This window comes from Delphinus delphis, chromosome 10, assembly GCF_949987515.2.
Source record: "Delphinus delphis chromosome 10, mDelDel1.2, whole genome shotgun sequence".
Taxonomy (NCBI): Eukaryota; Metazoa; Chordata; class Mammalia; order Artiodactyla; family Delphinidae; genus Delphinus; species Delphinus delphis.
Window position 1 is genome coordinate 19,535,254 of NC_082692.2, and position 13,153 is coordinate 19,548,406.

A 13,153-nucleotide genomic window follows, 5' to 3' on the forward strand; every position below is an offset into this window, starting at 1 on the left:
GCCAGCCTGCTGCCTCCTACTCCAGGGAAATCCCTCCACACAGAAGCAGAAAGAATAAGTATTCCCATCCTCCTCAACAACAAGGAGGCATTACAGAGACTACAGACACCTTTATTCAGATTAGCATATATGTTTAATAGTGTTATATTGGAAATGATACGTTGTCAATACATGGGAAAAAGATAACATTAAAAAAATAAAACCAAGACTTCAGCCAAAGCAGCTAAGAATCTTGTCAGCCTGTGAGCCCTGCCAATGCCCTCTCCCACATTCTCGGGCCCTGCTTTTCTCATCTATCCTGAGCTGCCAGGGAGCTTCATCTTCCCAAGGCCCTTAATGCAAAGTGCACAAGAGAAGAATGTTGGCTGCCATTCCACCTCACGCTCTGCTCCTCCGATAACAAGAGAGGACCCACTTTCTGATCACTGGTGTGGCCTTTATTTCTGCTGCACCATAGATTCAAGATCTATCTGTGGTGGAAAGATCAGACCAGCGGGGCTGGAGACAGAAAAGGAGGAGTGACCTGGAGGGGTGGCCCTGGGGGTGATCCAACAGAAGAGATGAGGCAGGCTTCTCTCCCTTTGTCTTTCTTGGTCCTAGGAACAGAACTTCCAAGTGGTCCAAAAGGTCCACCAGAATTTGCCCTCCAACAGTTGGAGGTGGGAGTTCTTTGTGTAGGGGAGGAGGGTGGAAAGCATGGACTTTGCAGCTTACAAAATTTGCATTTGATTCCTAGATCCACCACTAATTGGCCGTGACCTTGAGCAAGTTACTTAAACTCTCTGGGCCTTCATTATGTGCAACATGAGAGGAGTATCTACTTTTCCAGGATGACCGTAAGGATCAATGAAGTATGTAAAATACGTGTCTTATGTACATAGCCCTTCACAGATGATCACTCCCTTCTCCATCACTGTGCTCTACTGACCTCATGTTTAGGCTGCCATCCTCTGTGCCAGAAATTTCCAGTTGTGCACAAAAATAATGTAACCCTGGCCACCGGGTAGGGCAGATTTTAAGTGTATGAAGCTAAATGTTCATGTAAAAAGCATCACATTTTCCTTCTAACACCATCGATAGTATTGAGCTGGCTGGATATACAGAAAGTGTAGACATAAGCAGAGAAATTATTTTAAAAATAAAATCACACTCCTGTGCTTTTTACTTTTTTTTTTTGGCCACTCCTTATAAAGCAGAATAATTAAAAATAAGACGGTCTCATGAGGATGAATATTAGCAGCAGGAACAAAAGCACCGGAAAGCTTAATTTTTTGCAAGGCCCATGGTAACTGTTTTCTCTATTGTCCTGTCCTGATGATTTCAACCTGACAGTTTCATCACGTTGCTTCTCCACTTAGTCATAGCAAAGCAATCCTAGTTCTCCACTTAGTCATAGCAAAGCAATCCTAGTTTTCCCTTCGTGTGACAGAGGCTTGTGCAACAGAATATTGCTTAGGTGTGGTCACGCTTGTCTGTGACGGGCCCCACCTCTCATTCTAATCTCTCCACAAAGAACGCCAAGGGCACCACCCAGGCCCCCAGCCTCAGGACCATGGGCGGATGGGGAACAATCATCAGCTAACCAACTTGTCGGGCTACAATTAACTCCAAGTCCTTGCTCTGGGGTGCTGCTCTGGGGTTGGGGATGCTTTAAGGTTTTTTTCATATATTTAAAATAAGATATTTAGTGGAAAATGGTTTAATATATTTTTAAACATATGAAGTGGATATCTGTGTCAAGTTATTAGGGAAAGTACCTGTAGGGGCCGAGTATCATAAGCACACCATCCTCATTAAGACTGATTGTATTTCAGAGTTTGGGAATACAGTCGGCCCTCCCCCACCCTCCCACATCTGCATCCATGGGGCCCACATCCCTACGGGTCCTGCATCCGTGGACACGGAGGCCCGACTGTATATATTACCAAGTTGCTGAGTCTTTATTCCTACTGATAGAGGTCCAAATGCATGGCCTATAGCACATACTCAATAAATGTCTAAGGAATTAATAATCACTTTTCTTGTGTTTCATGTAAACTGGGACTGAGAGAGGCCTCAGTGTGGCTTGTTTTTCTCAGAGAAAGAAAAGGTGAAACATGCTAAAATGCTACCTTCAACCTTCAACCTACAAGTCAGCAAACCCCACCTCCCTCTCTGTTGCCTCCAGTCCTCAGAATACAATTCTTATTTAGCTCTCGAACTTCCAAGAGCTGCTCTGTAGAGAGAGCACAGAAATGGCGGTTGGCATAGCGAAAGAGTGAAAACAGGAGAGCTGGGCTCTGTATGGGTGTCTCTTCAGCACAGAAAACTTGCTGGACAGAGGACAACCCATTCCTCAGATAAAGCATCTTTTATATATATATATAAAAATATATATATAGACACACAGCCCTCAGTCTCCAAGGGTCCTACGACAGAAACCACGCTTGGAAAGTCGTCTTTAAAGGCAATCACAGCTCCTAAGAGAAATTGGCCCTCTTTACATCATGTTGAACTCATCTTCTGCAAGGGTCTGCAGATAGAAACAGGTTAATCTTTCTCTTAACATAGGAACACTGTGCCAGCTACAAAAACACAAAACTCTTTTAAGTATCTACCTTAGCCTCTTACCCAACCTTTAGTCCCATTAACAAGCATCTCAGTTAAAAGAGCAATGTTTTTGTTTTGGTTTGTGTCTCAAAAACCCCAGAAGACAGGTCTTTTAAAATATGGGGACACACCTCCAGCCCAGTGTGAAAGGATGGGAACACGCTATTCTAACAAGAGTTAATTTTGTTTTGAACTCCCATTGACTGTCCTGGATTAAAGGATTCCTGCGAGCGTCCTTCCATTTCACAACCGCTCCATTATCTGTCCTTTGAGCAATAGCTGAAGGAAGCTCCGTTTCTGACGGATCCGTTCATGGAAACCTTTGGATTCCCTCGCTCCATCCTGTCTCGGCTGAAGATCGTGTCCTGATCACTGTCAAACTCAGACTCAGACACCATCAAGCTGGAGTTGTGTTCTGTGCTTCGGTGCTTAATACCTAGGGAGAAGCAGACAGATGCATCTTGGGGGGAAGGGCATTTTCCCTCTCAGCTGCCCATCATTCTGGTCCCAGGCACGGAGTCATGCGCTCTGCACATGCAAAACGATCACTCACAACGCAGCAGGCGGTTGGGGTTTCCTAGTGAGTATTAACAGGGGCTTTGGAATCACTGCTGAGCTTGAGCCCAAGCTTTGTCACTCACCAGCTGTGTGGCCCTGGGCAAGGTACCTAACCTCTCTGGGCTTTCAGTCTCCTCATCTATTAAATTAGGAGCTAACAAAGCATCTATTCCACGGGTTTATGGTGAAGGTTAAGTGAACTCGTGCATGTAAAGCTCCCGCTGGCGTTTACCACTTAGTAAGCACTCAATAAATGAAAGCCATTATGATTTTACCACTTGTTCCCATCAAGTATTTTTAGTAGAATATTTGATTGCTGGGAGTTAAAGTAAGAGAAGGGACAGGTATGTGACCCCTGCTCTCAAAGAATTTATAGTGTCTAGCTAAGGATGTAAGACAAAGACGAGATGAGGGTTCATGACAGGCAAGAAAGTTTTAAAAATAAAATTTTACATGAATCAAGAAGAGACAAGTGCACACTTAGAAGCTTCAGGGATCGTTCACACAGGATGGGATTTGAAGAGAGTGAAGGGTTTGGACAGGAGGACAGTGGAGGAGCATGGAGTATGCGGAGGCATCCAGAAATATTTGCAGAAAGCAGTCTGGAGCAACTGATTCACGTAGGAAATGCAAAAAAAAAAGAAAAACAAAAAGAGGCTGGGATCTCATAGAAAAGCACATGAATCCAAGGGAAGCCGTGAAGCTTGGATTTTGTCCTACTAGCAAAGGAGTGACACGATTAAAATGTTGTTTTAAGATATTACTAAAACCCAGTGGCAGGACAGAAGGAAGAGAGAGGAGTAGCTGGAGAGCCAGCCACACACACGGAGCAGCGCAGCATGGAGGAAGGCAGCCCAGGCTCTAGAGCAGACAGCCTGTCCCGCCTGCCTTTGGTGCCTACTAGCTCTGTTACTTGGGCAAGTTGCTAAACTCTTCTGTGCCTCAGTTTCCCTTTCTGTAAAATGGGGATAATCATAGAGCTGTTGGCAGGATTGGAATTCAGTGGTAAAGTGCATAGAATTGTACCTCCTACATATGAAACATTAAGTACCTGCTAACTATTACTGTTGTTACTATTAGTCCACAGGTGAGATCACAAGGGTCTGAACTAGGGGTGGTGGTGAGAACGATGAGGAAAGAGGGCAAGAGATTAGGCAAGATGGAGTGGCTGGAATGGGGACAAGGCATCCTGGACCAAGCACCAGTGTCTGAGCTTTAGAGCCTGGTAATGAGGAACACAGGGGGGCTGTGAGTAGAAACAGGACTGCCAGAAGGGGGAGTGTATTTTGGGAGGCAGGTGGGTGAGACAATGCACCCAAAAGCACTTTGAGCTCTTGGGTACAAAGTCTCTTTATAACACTTCTGATATTAGTTATGTAATACAGACGGTGAACACTTGATAAATGCACGCGATTATGTGGATTTCCTGAGAAGCTTCCCCTGCCAAAGGCCCGAACCACGTTCTCCATACGCGCTCGTCATTCTGGCCTCTATGTTCCTACAGGGCCTCATCCGGCTTCTGTAGGGCTCTGACTCTGGTGTAATTATCCTCCCCTGGGCTCTGAGTGCCCCAAGGCAGGCCCTATGCTTCATTCTCCTCCCCATCTCCAGGGCCTAACTCAGGGTCTGTGCAGATACATGACATTTACATGGGTAAATGTACATGGGTAAAAATACATGACAGATACATGGGTAGATACATGACATTTGCCGTGGACAACGTTCTGCATCTCACAACTTCGAAAGTGATTACAGCCCTCTGTAAGAATCAATTTAGTCATCAATCCAGAATTATGACAAGTCCATAGAATCAGTGCTAAGCAGCCTCAGGGGGCCAGAGAAGGTTCTTTTAGTCTCCAAGAGTTAATAAGTGAGAATCAGAGAGTTAACTGAGGTGGTCAAGAGGTAGTTCTCAGCATGGGGATCAATTCATGCTGTGAACGAAGTCAATTGTTTGTAAAAGCGTTTGTGTCCATCTATACACATGGCTGATTAGCTAATGCAGACACTGAAAAATGTTTGGTTTTGAAGTCCAAATGTTATTTTGCGGCATTTTGTGTGTGGCAGACCTAAAAGGAACAGCATTCAGAGATGAGCCAGGGCGAAACAGCATCACAGGCCCCACCCTCCAACCATGAGTAGAGAAAAGCCAGGCACTGGGGACACCTGTTTGAAAAGCAGTCTTATTCCTGGGGTCATTTGGTTCGACCAATAATAGGCATTTCCTATCCCTCACCCATTCATGCCTCAAAGCACTTTGCCAAGTTTTCATTACGTGTATAATACACCTATCGCCTCCCAGGTAGCATATCCCCGGGATTGAAGTAGGTTGATTTTCTTCACAGAATCCCAGTCTCGCTCTTCCTCCCCGGTTAAAGCGCCCACTCCAGCCTGCTGTTCTCCCTTCACCCACGGTGACACTCAGACACCTGGATCAAATAATGGAAAGGCACCAGGAAATCATCTTGGAGGCTGCCTTACCATATTTGGGCCTCAGCTCCATTCTTTCCTGGTCATCCATGTTATCCAGGATTGTGTACTTTGTTTTTTTCCTTATTTTAGTCCTTTTTCGTCTGAAAAGAACAAAGAAAAGGTCAACCCAGATTCTCAGAAAGGGTAACTAGGATCCAGGATTTCAAACACGTGGAGGACGCCAAAGGAAATGTTTTGCCTTTAGAATTTATTACATTCTGTTAATTGGCATCTGTCATTAAGGATATGCAGACACAGCCGGATCTGCGTTTGGTGAGTCTGAGGTACGTCACGCATCTTGAAGAAACACAGGTCAGAGTAAGAAGGGTCACACTGCTACCACCCTCCTAACTGCAGGCTCTCACCCAGTCCTCAGGCTGAGGTGCCAGGGACCCTTGCAGAAACTCTCAATACCTGTGTGTTGGCCTAGCAAGCTTTTCTCCATGAGTCATTCCTTCCTCATAAAAACCTGGATTAGCAAGTTTTCCCCTCAACCTATACTATCCTGAGATGTCCAGAGATGCAGGAATGAAAAGATGATGTAACTGACAGTCAGAAAAAAAACCCCAACAGAAATTATAATAAATTCCCCCAAGGGAATAAGCAATAACTCAGTCAACACATAAAAACAACTGGGCTGATCCCATGGAGCCCATCCTATGCTTCAGGGGATAATTTGAAAATACACATCAACACCATGGTTAAGATATGTAGAGAACAAACAAAGGCAGTTTTCTGATAGCTTGGTGATTAACAGCATGGGCCTCTAACCCTGGGTTTACTATCGGGGTGACTTTGAGATCATTTTTTGTTACCTCTGTGATTCCATGTTCCCACCTGTAAAATGGGAGTAAGAATAGTCCCTTTCTCATAGGGTTGATAGGAGGTCTAAATAAGATAATACACAGAAAGCACTTAGAACCATTCATCACAATGGCAAATACTTAATAAATGCTCACAGTCAATCACTCTCATCGTCATCATGCTCATCTACTTGATACAAATGTCACAAAGCTGCAGAATTTTTAAAGCCAAGCACAGCAGGGTGACCATCATCCCAGATGGTTCTGGGAAAACTTAATGGGATGGAGGCCTCTAAGTGCCTGTGCTCTCTTTCACCAGTCCTACCTTTGGGAAAATAACCACAAATAAAACTAAAAAAATTGATAAGTGATCTCTGAAAAATAACTGTTATTTTGGTATAACCATTATTTCTTTTTATCACGTCTTCTTTGGAGGGCATTTATAGAGTTCCATATAGGAAAGTGGACCCAATGCTGTCTTCTAAGGACTTGAGTAATCACTGTTCCTACAAATCTCCTTATAGAGGGTCAAGCATGGGGTTGTGGAAGGTTCAGACAATTAGGCATCTCTGGGGCTTCTCAGCGGTCAGCTCCATGGGAAAAAAGAAGAAGGAAAAATCTAAAGCAAAACCTCTCTTTGGTGATAGTATTCAGTTTGCTTAAAGTTTTGCACTTATGAAATAGAATTCAGGTAGATTAGATTGTTGCTTCACATACGTAAAATAATATAAATCTAGCATGTAGATCAGTCTACTTCTACAACTCCTTTCTCTACCGAGGGTGGATTAGTCAGGCCACTTAGGTACTGTTCTAGTGAACATAATGCGAGACTGATAGAAAAGAGCATTAGATTTGATACAGAATCACTGAATCTTCTAGAAAATATGAGAGCTGCAATGAAAAAAAGCTGTCTCTAGTATTATTCTATTTAACTAGGCACATAAGCTTCGTGGGGGAGAATGCATTATAAAGTACTTTTAAAGTCAAGTTTCTCTTCATAAAAAGAGTGACTCAAACAGTTCAGCAGCTTCACAAACCCGAGCAAAAGCCGCTAGAACTGTCATATCACCTTCAATGTTGTGTCTTTATTTCAAAGACATAAGTAAGCATGCCAGGTACCTCTTGCAGCAGCAGATACAAAGCCAAGTTAAACCCCCTGTTAGCACGACAAGAGTTAGAGCCAATGTTGTCACATAGAACACACTCCACTCTGAAAAACAAGAAAACCAGAGTGGACATGTTACATACCATTTGCAAAACAGCTTTATTTCAATGACTCACAATGAATATTTCTGAGTCCTTACAAGCAAAGCCATCTGTGGTGCTGCTACCACCTCGCCAGGCTGGTCGAGAGCCTAAGCAAGGTGAAATACAAATAAATCAAGAACAACTTAAAACCACCTGACTTTCATCCAACTGGTTCAGGGACCTCATGGAGCACATATTTCACACTGACCTGAGAACAGAATAATCTGAAAAAAATAAATTCATCAGTTAAAAAGTAAGGCCTCTTAAACACCCATGAAAGTCACATCAAAATATTCATTCCATGGGCTTCCCTGGTGGCGCAGTGGTTGAGAGTCCGCCTGCCGATGCAGGGGACATGGGTTCGTGCCCGGGTCTGGGAAGATCCCACATGCCGCGGCGCGGCTGGGCCCGCGAGCCATGGCCGCTGAGCCTGCGCGTCCGGCGCCTGTGCTCTGCAGCGGGAGAGGCCGCAGCAGTGAGAGACCCGCGTACCGCAAAACAAACAAACAAAAAAATATATATTCATTCCAGAATCACAGAACCTCAAAACTAGTTCTGGCCTGGTTTGAATAAAGCAAATAAAGTATTTGTATGGTCGCCTATGACATGAAGATGCTTTTCACAGAGCCAGACAGCCACTCAGAAGCTACCTGATCTTCACTTCCCCCACATCCTTGTGGAAATCCAGGGTAAAAAGTTCTGCACCAGCAACTCAGGAAGAGAGAAACCAATGGAGCAAAAACAAAAGGTTTACCTCTATTAAATGTTATATATGCTCCTTGGAATAACAATCCAAGAGCTGGCTATTTTCAAACTTTTATGTAGTAGAGGGTGGGAACATAATTTCGCAGTCAGCTCATCCTAATTTTTCAGCCAATTATGTCCATCTACATCCCCAAGAAAACAAAATCACTCTTAGGAATAGACTGGCATTGAAATACAGTTCCCTCCTCAGAAGAGACTTAAGGGCACCAGCTTGGCCAGCTGAGGCGGTGGTTCCAATTTTTGGTGCCTGCTTGGGCAGACAGCCTGGAAGAATGGGCCAATTTTCTTGTTCATCTGATTCCAGCCAGGTCCACACCAGGAACCACTTCACCAGAAGGTCACACTCAGCTCAAGACAAGGCAGGTGCAATGTGGAAATGGGGGCCATGTAGCCCAAAGCAGCCTTCTCGGCAATGCCGGCGATGGTTAGCCAAATCTGCTCTCCAAGGTGAATCTCCTCATCGGGAAGTTTTACGAAAAGCCTTAAACACACCCCCAAGGTGAACTGTGGGAGGATCTTAACCCATCACCACGTGAGCTCGTTCGCTTGCCTTCGGGTGAGAAAAGGGTTGAGTTTACAGCTGCAAAGCTAGGCAGATCTTTCTGACAGTTCAGAATGATTTGTCTGAAGGCTCCTCACCCAAAGCCACCACATCAGGACTCACCACAGTTGCTTTCCCCATCCTGGATATAACGCCGGATCAGGTTCTCCATCCACAGCTGAGAGCAAATGCAGCGCTTTGTGATGGGGTCACAGTGACCATGGCCAGAACACTTCAGGAGGCACCCTGCAAGGAGGCGAGTGGGGCAGAGGTCACCATGGAGAAAAGGGGCTCCCTGGCTTCAGCTGTGTCTTTTCATAGCATAGACCCTGAACAGAGGCATCTCGTTGAATCAAGAGACTCTTACGCTATGAACAGGAGTCCCGGGGAAAGTCTCTCGAATCGACAATCTCATCTGGAAGCAAATGGCAGAAATATGCCAACACCTGAACTGCGAAACAAAAGCCTTAATCATGTAGCAGAAACGTAGCACCCTTTGGTTTAAGAAAGAGAAATTCTAAGAATTTATCCAGTGAAAACGACTGGGGATGTGCACCAGAACTTATCTACATTGCAGCATTATTTAAAATCAACCTGACGGTCTGTGAGTAGAGGACTGGTTGTATAAGTTGTGGAACATATCTAGGATGGAGTACTGTGAGGTCATGAATATGTTATTGAGGGATGAATTTTAAAAGATTTGAGAAAATGGTCATAATATGATTTGAAGTTAAATACCAGATTAAAAAATTATATATCAAATTATCCTGATTGTATTAACGTGTTTCTAGAGATGGGGGAACTGGAAGGAAAAACATCAAAATATTAACAAAAGTTATCTTTGGATGGTGGGAATTCTAGACTCTAGAATCTAAAGGATTATTCTAATTTTTTTTGTCTTCTTGGATATTCCAAATTTCCTACAATAAATAAATACTACTTTTGTAGCTAGAAAAAAAGGAGTTCTTAAAAAAATTAATTTACTCCATATTACAAAGAAAGTCAATTGTGGATAGGTATACATCTGAAACAAATTAAATTTTACTCCCCAAATGGTATCACAGTCCCCAGTGTTTACTGAAATGACCTGGGATAAAGACCACATTTCCATCCACACATATGAATGAGTTTGGTGCCAGGAAGAGGCGTCAGGCAAGCCACTAAGAAAAGAGGTACCACTGGAAGGCACTTAAAAGCTATCTTAGGGCTTCCCTGGTGGCGCAGTGGTTGAGAGTCTGCCTGCTGATGCAGGGGACACGGGTTCGTGCCCCAGTCTGGGAAGATCCCACATGCCGCGGAGCGGCTGGGCCCGTGAGCCATGGCCGCTGAGCCTGCGTGTCCGGAGCCTGTGCTCCGCAACGGGAGAGGCCACAGCAGTGAGAGGCCCACGTACCGCCAAAAAAAAAAAAAAAAAGCTATCTTAGATTTCCAAGAGTCTACATAACACCATGTTCACAACCTAAGGCATGATGTCCCAGGTCAATAAATTATATAAACATGGCTTTTCCAACCAATAACACGTATCTGTCTTTTAATACTGTTCTGACCATCTAAGTATGAAATCTCTGACCATGACCAGTATGAAAGAGTATGGTTTTAAAAACAGACCATAACTGTTGTTTGTCTCCAGTTTCCCTCAAAGACAGAGCATGGTTGGCAAATGTATGTTGCAGGAAACCAGCTGGAGACATAAATGCAAAACAAATCTCTGGATGCTAAAGCAAAGATGTCCACATGTCCTCTTTCTGTGCCAGTAAGACATAGCCACGATCAGCAAATCTGATTCTTTTAGAATATTCCCGTAGGGGTTGACATGGAGAAATTGGAAAGATAATGAAATACTGAACTTCATTCCTACTTAAGTCAAAAAAGACTATGAGGGCTTTCCTGGTGGTGCAGTGGTTGAGAGTCCACCTGCCGATGCAGGGGACACGGGTTCGTGCTCCGATCCGGGAAGATCCCACGTGCCGCGGAGCGGCTGGGCCCGTGAGCCATGGCCGCTGAGCCTGCGCGTCCGGAGCCTGTGCTCCGCAGCGGGAGAGGCCCGCATACCGCCAAAAAAAAAAAACAAAACAAAAAAACAGACTATGAGACCTGGCTACTGTCCCACCATATAGGAACCAAATCATATTTCACCTTCTCCGAAAAATCTTTTCCTTTAACCTGGGTAATTATAAGACTCCCATTGCATTTAATTGGATGGGATGTCTAGTCCAGTGGAATCCAATTCTGAATATACAACAATTAGGTATTTACATTACTTGAACTTTAAAACTAAAAATAAAAAAGAATATTTCTGATGGGGACATACCTGCTGTGTCAATCCTCAAGACTTTGAAAAGCAAGAAATCAGCCTTTTCCTTTGAGAGCCGCCTGTGCAGATTTCGGGCCACTTCCGCAGCTTTGAGGACCTTGAAAGGTGGCCCAGTCTGTACATAAAACACAATCACGGTGCTGCAGAGGAGACAGAGAGAGAGGCCACCCACACGGTTATGCAGTGACCAATGTGACACATCCACTCCAGCCATCTGACCTGTGGGGCTGAGAAGACAGACGGCCACAGCTCTGCCACTTGGCAAGGACATAGAGGTGTATTCTGAGGGTCAAGGGATTGATCGGTTTCTATTCACAAATAAAGGCTCTTTGGTCCCAGAGTTCAGCTGATGATAGATAGACCTTTGGATAAAAGGAGCAATGTATATGTGTGTGCAAACAGACATAACCACACACAGAATAAGAACTTTCAGACACATCTTCATTTTTACCTTTTTGTTGAGATATAATACACTTACAATAAAAAGTCACCTTTTTTTTTTTTTTTGGCAGTGCTGTGCAGCTTGCAGGATCTCAGTTCTCAGACCAGTGATTGAACCTGGGGCCAAGACAGTGAAAGCCCAGAATCCTAACCACTAGGCCACCAGGGAACTCCCAAAAGTCACCCTTCTGAAGTGTACAATTCAGTGGCCTTCGGTATATTCACAAAGTTGTGCAACTAACACCACCATCTAATTCCAGAACATGGGCTTCCCTGGTGGCGCAGTGGTTGAGAATCTGCCTGCTAATGCAGGGGACACGGGTTCGAGCCCTGGTCTGGGAGGATCCCACATGTCGCGGAGCAACTAGGCCCGTGAGCCACAACTACTGAGCCTGCGTGTCTGGAGCCTGTGCTCTGCAACAAGAGAGGCCGCGATAGTGAAGAGACCTGCGCACCGCGATGAAGAGTGGCCCCCACTTGCAGCAACTAGAGAAAGCCCTAGCACAGAAACGAAGACCCAACACAGCCAAAAATAAGTATAAAAATAAATAAATAATTCCAGAACATTTCCATCATCACAGAAACTCCACACCCACTAAGAGCCGCCCCCACGCCACCCCTCAGCTCCTGCCAAACACTAATCTACTTTTCTGTCTCTGTAGGTTTAATTATTCTGGGCTTTTGATATAAATGGAATATATATGAGGCATTTCACATCTGGCTTCTTTCATTTAGCATAATGTTTTCAAAGCTCATCCAAGTTGCAGCATATATCAGTATTTCCCCCTCCTTTGAATTGCCAAATATTATTCCATTGTATGAATATATCTCATTTTATTTATCCACTCATCAGTCGATGACATTTGGATTGTATCTACTTTTTGGCTATATGAATAACGCCACTGTGAATGTTCACGTGCCAGATTTCTTTTTTTTTTTTTAACATCTTTATTGGAGTATACTTGCTTTACAATGGTGTGTTAGTTTCTGCTGTATCACAAAGTGAATCAGCTACACATATACATATATCCCCGTATCTCCTCCCTCTTGAGTCTCCCACATGCCAGATTTCGTATGGACATATGTTTATCATTTCTCTTGGGTATATACCCAGGAGCAGAATTACTGGGTCATATGGTAGCTCTACATTTAGCACTTTGAGGAACTGACAAACTGTTTTCCCCAGTGGCTACACCATTTACATTCCCACCAGCTACGTATGAGTGTTCCAATTTTTCCATATACTTGCCAACATTTGCTATGGTCTGTCTTCTGGATTACAGCCATCCTGGTGGGTGTGGAGTGGTATCTCAATGTGATTTTGATTTGCATTTCCCTAATAGCTAGTGATGCTGAGCATCTTTTCACGTGCTTATTGGCTTTTGTATATTTTCTTTGGAGAGATTTTATTCAAGTCTGTAT

General features: G+C 44.1%; 1 protein-coding gene across 2 annotated transcripts in view; it reads right to left on the minus strand.

Moving 5' to 3' along the window:
• Window positions 1-120: 120 nt before the first annotated feature.
• The window catches only part of KIAA0319 (KIAA0319 ortholog), a 50,798-nt gene continuing 37,765 nt past the window's right edge, over window positions 121-13,153 (minus strand). For both annotated transcript variants that reach the window (XM_060021567.1, XM_060021566.1), the window contains 5 exons: window positions 11,288-11,430; window positions 9,100-9,222; window positions 7,542-7,632; window positions 5,629-5,720; window positions 121-3,025 (listed from right to left, as the gene is read on the minus strand). In XM_060021567.1, the coding sequence (XP_059877550.1) occupies window positions 2,847-3,025; window positions 5,629-5,720; window positions 7,542-7,632; window positions 9,100-9,222; window positions 11,288-11,430 (628 nt within the window). In that variant the 3' untranslated portion in view covers window positions 121-2,846. The remainder of the gene's footprint in view (window positions 3,026-5,628; window positions 5,721-7,541; window positions 7,633-9,099; window positions 9,223-11,287; window positions 11,431-13,153) is intronic.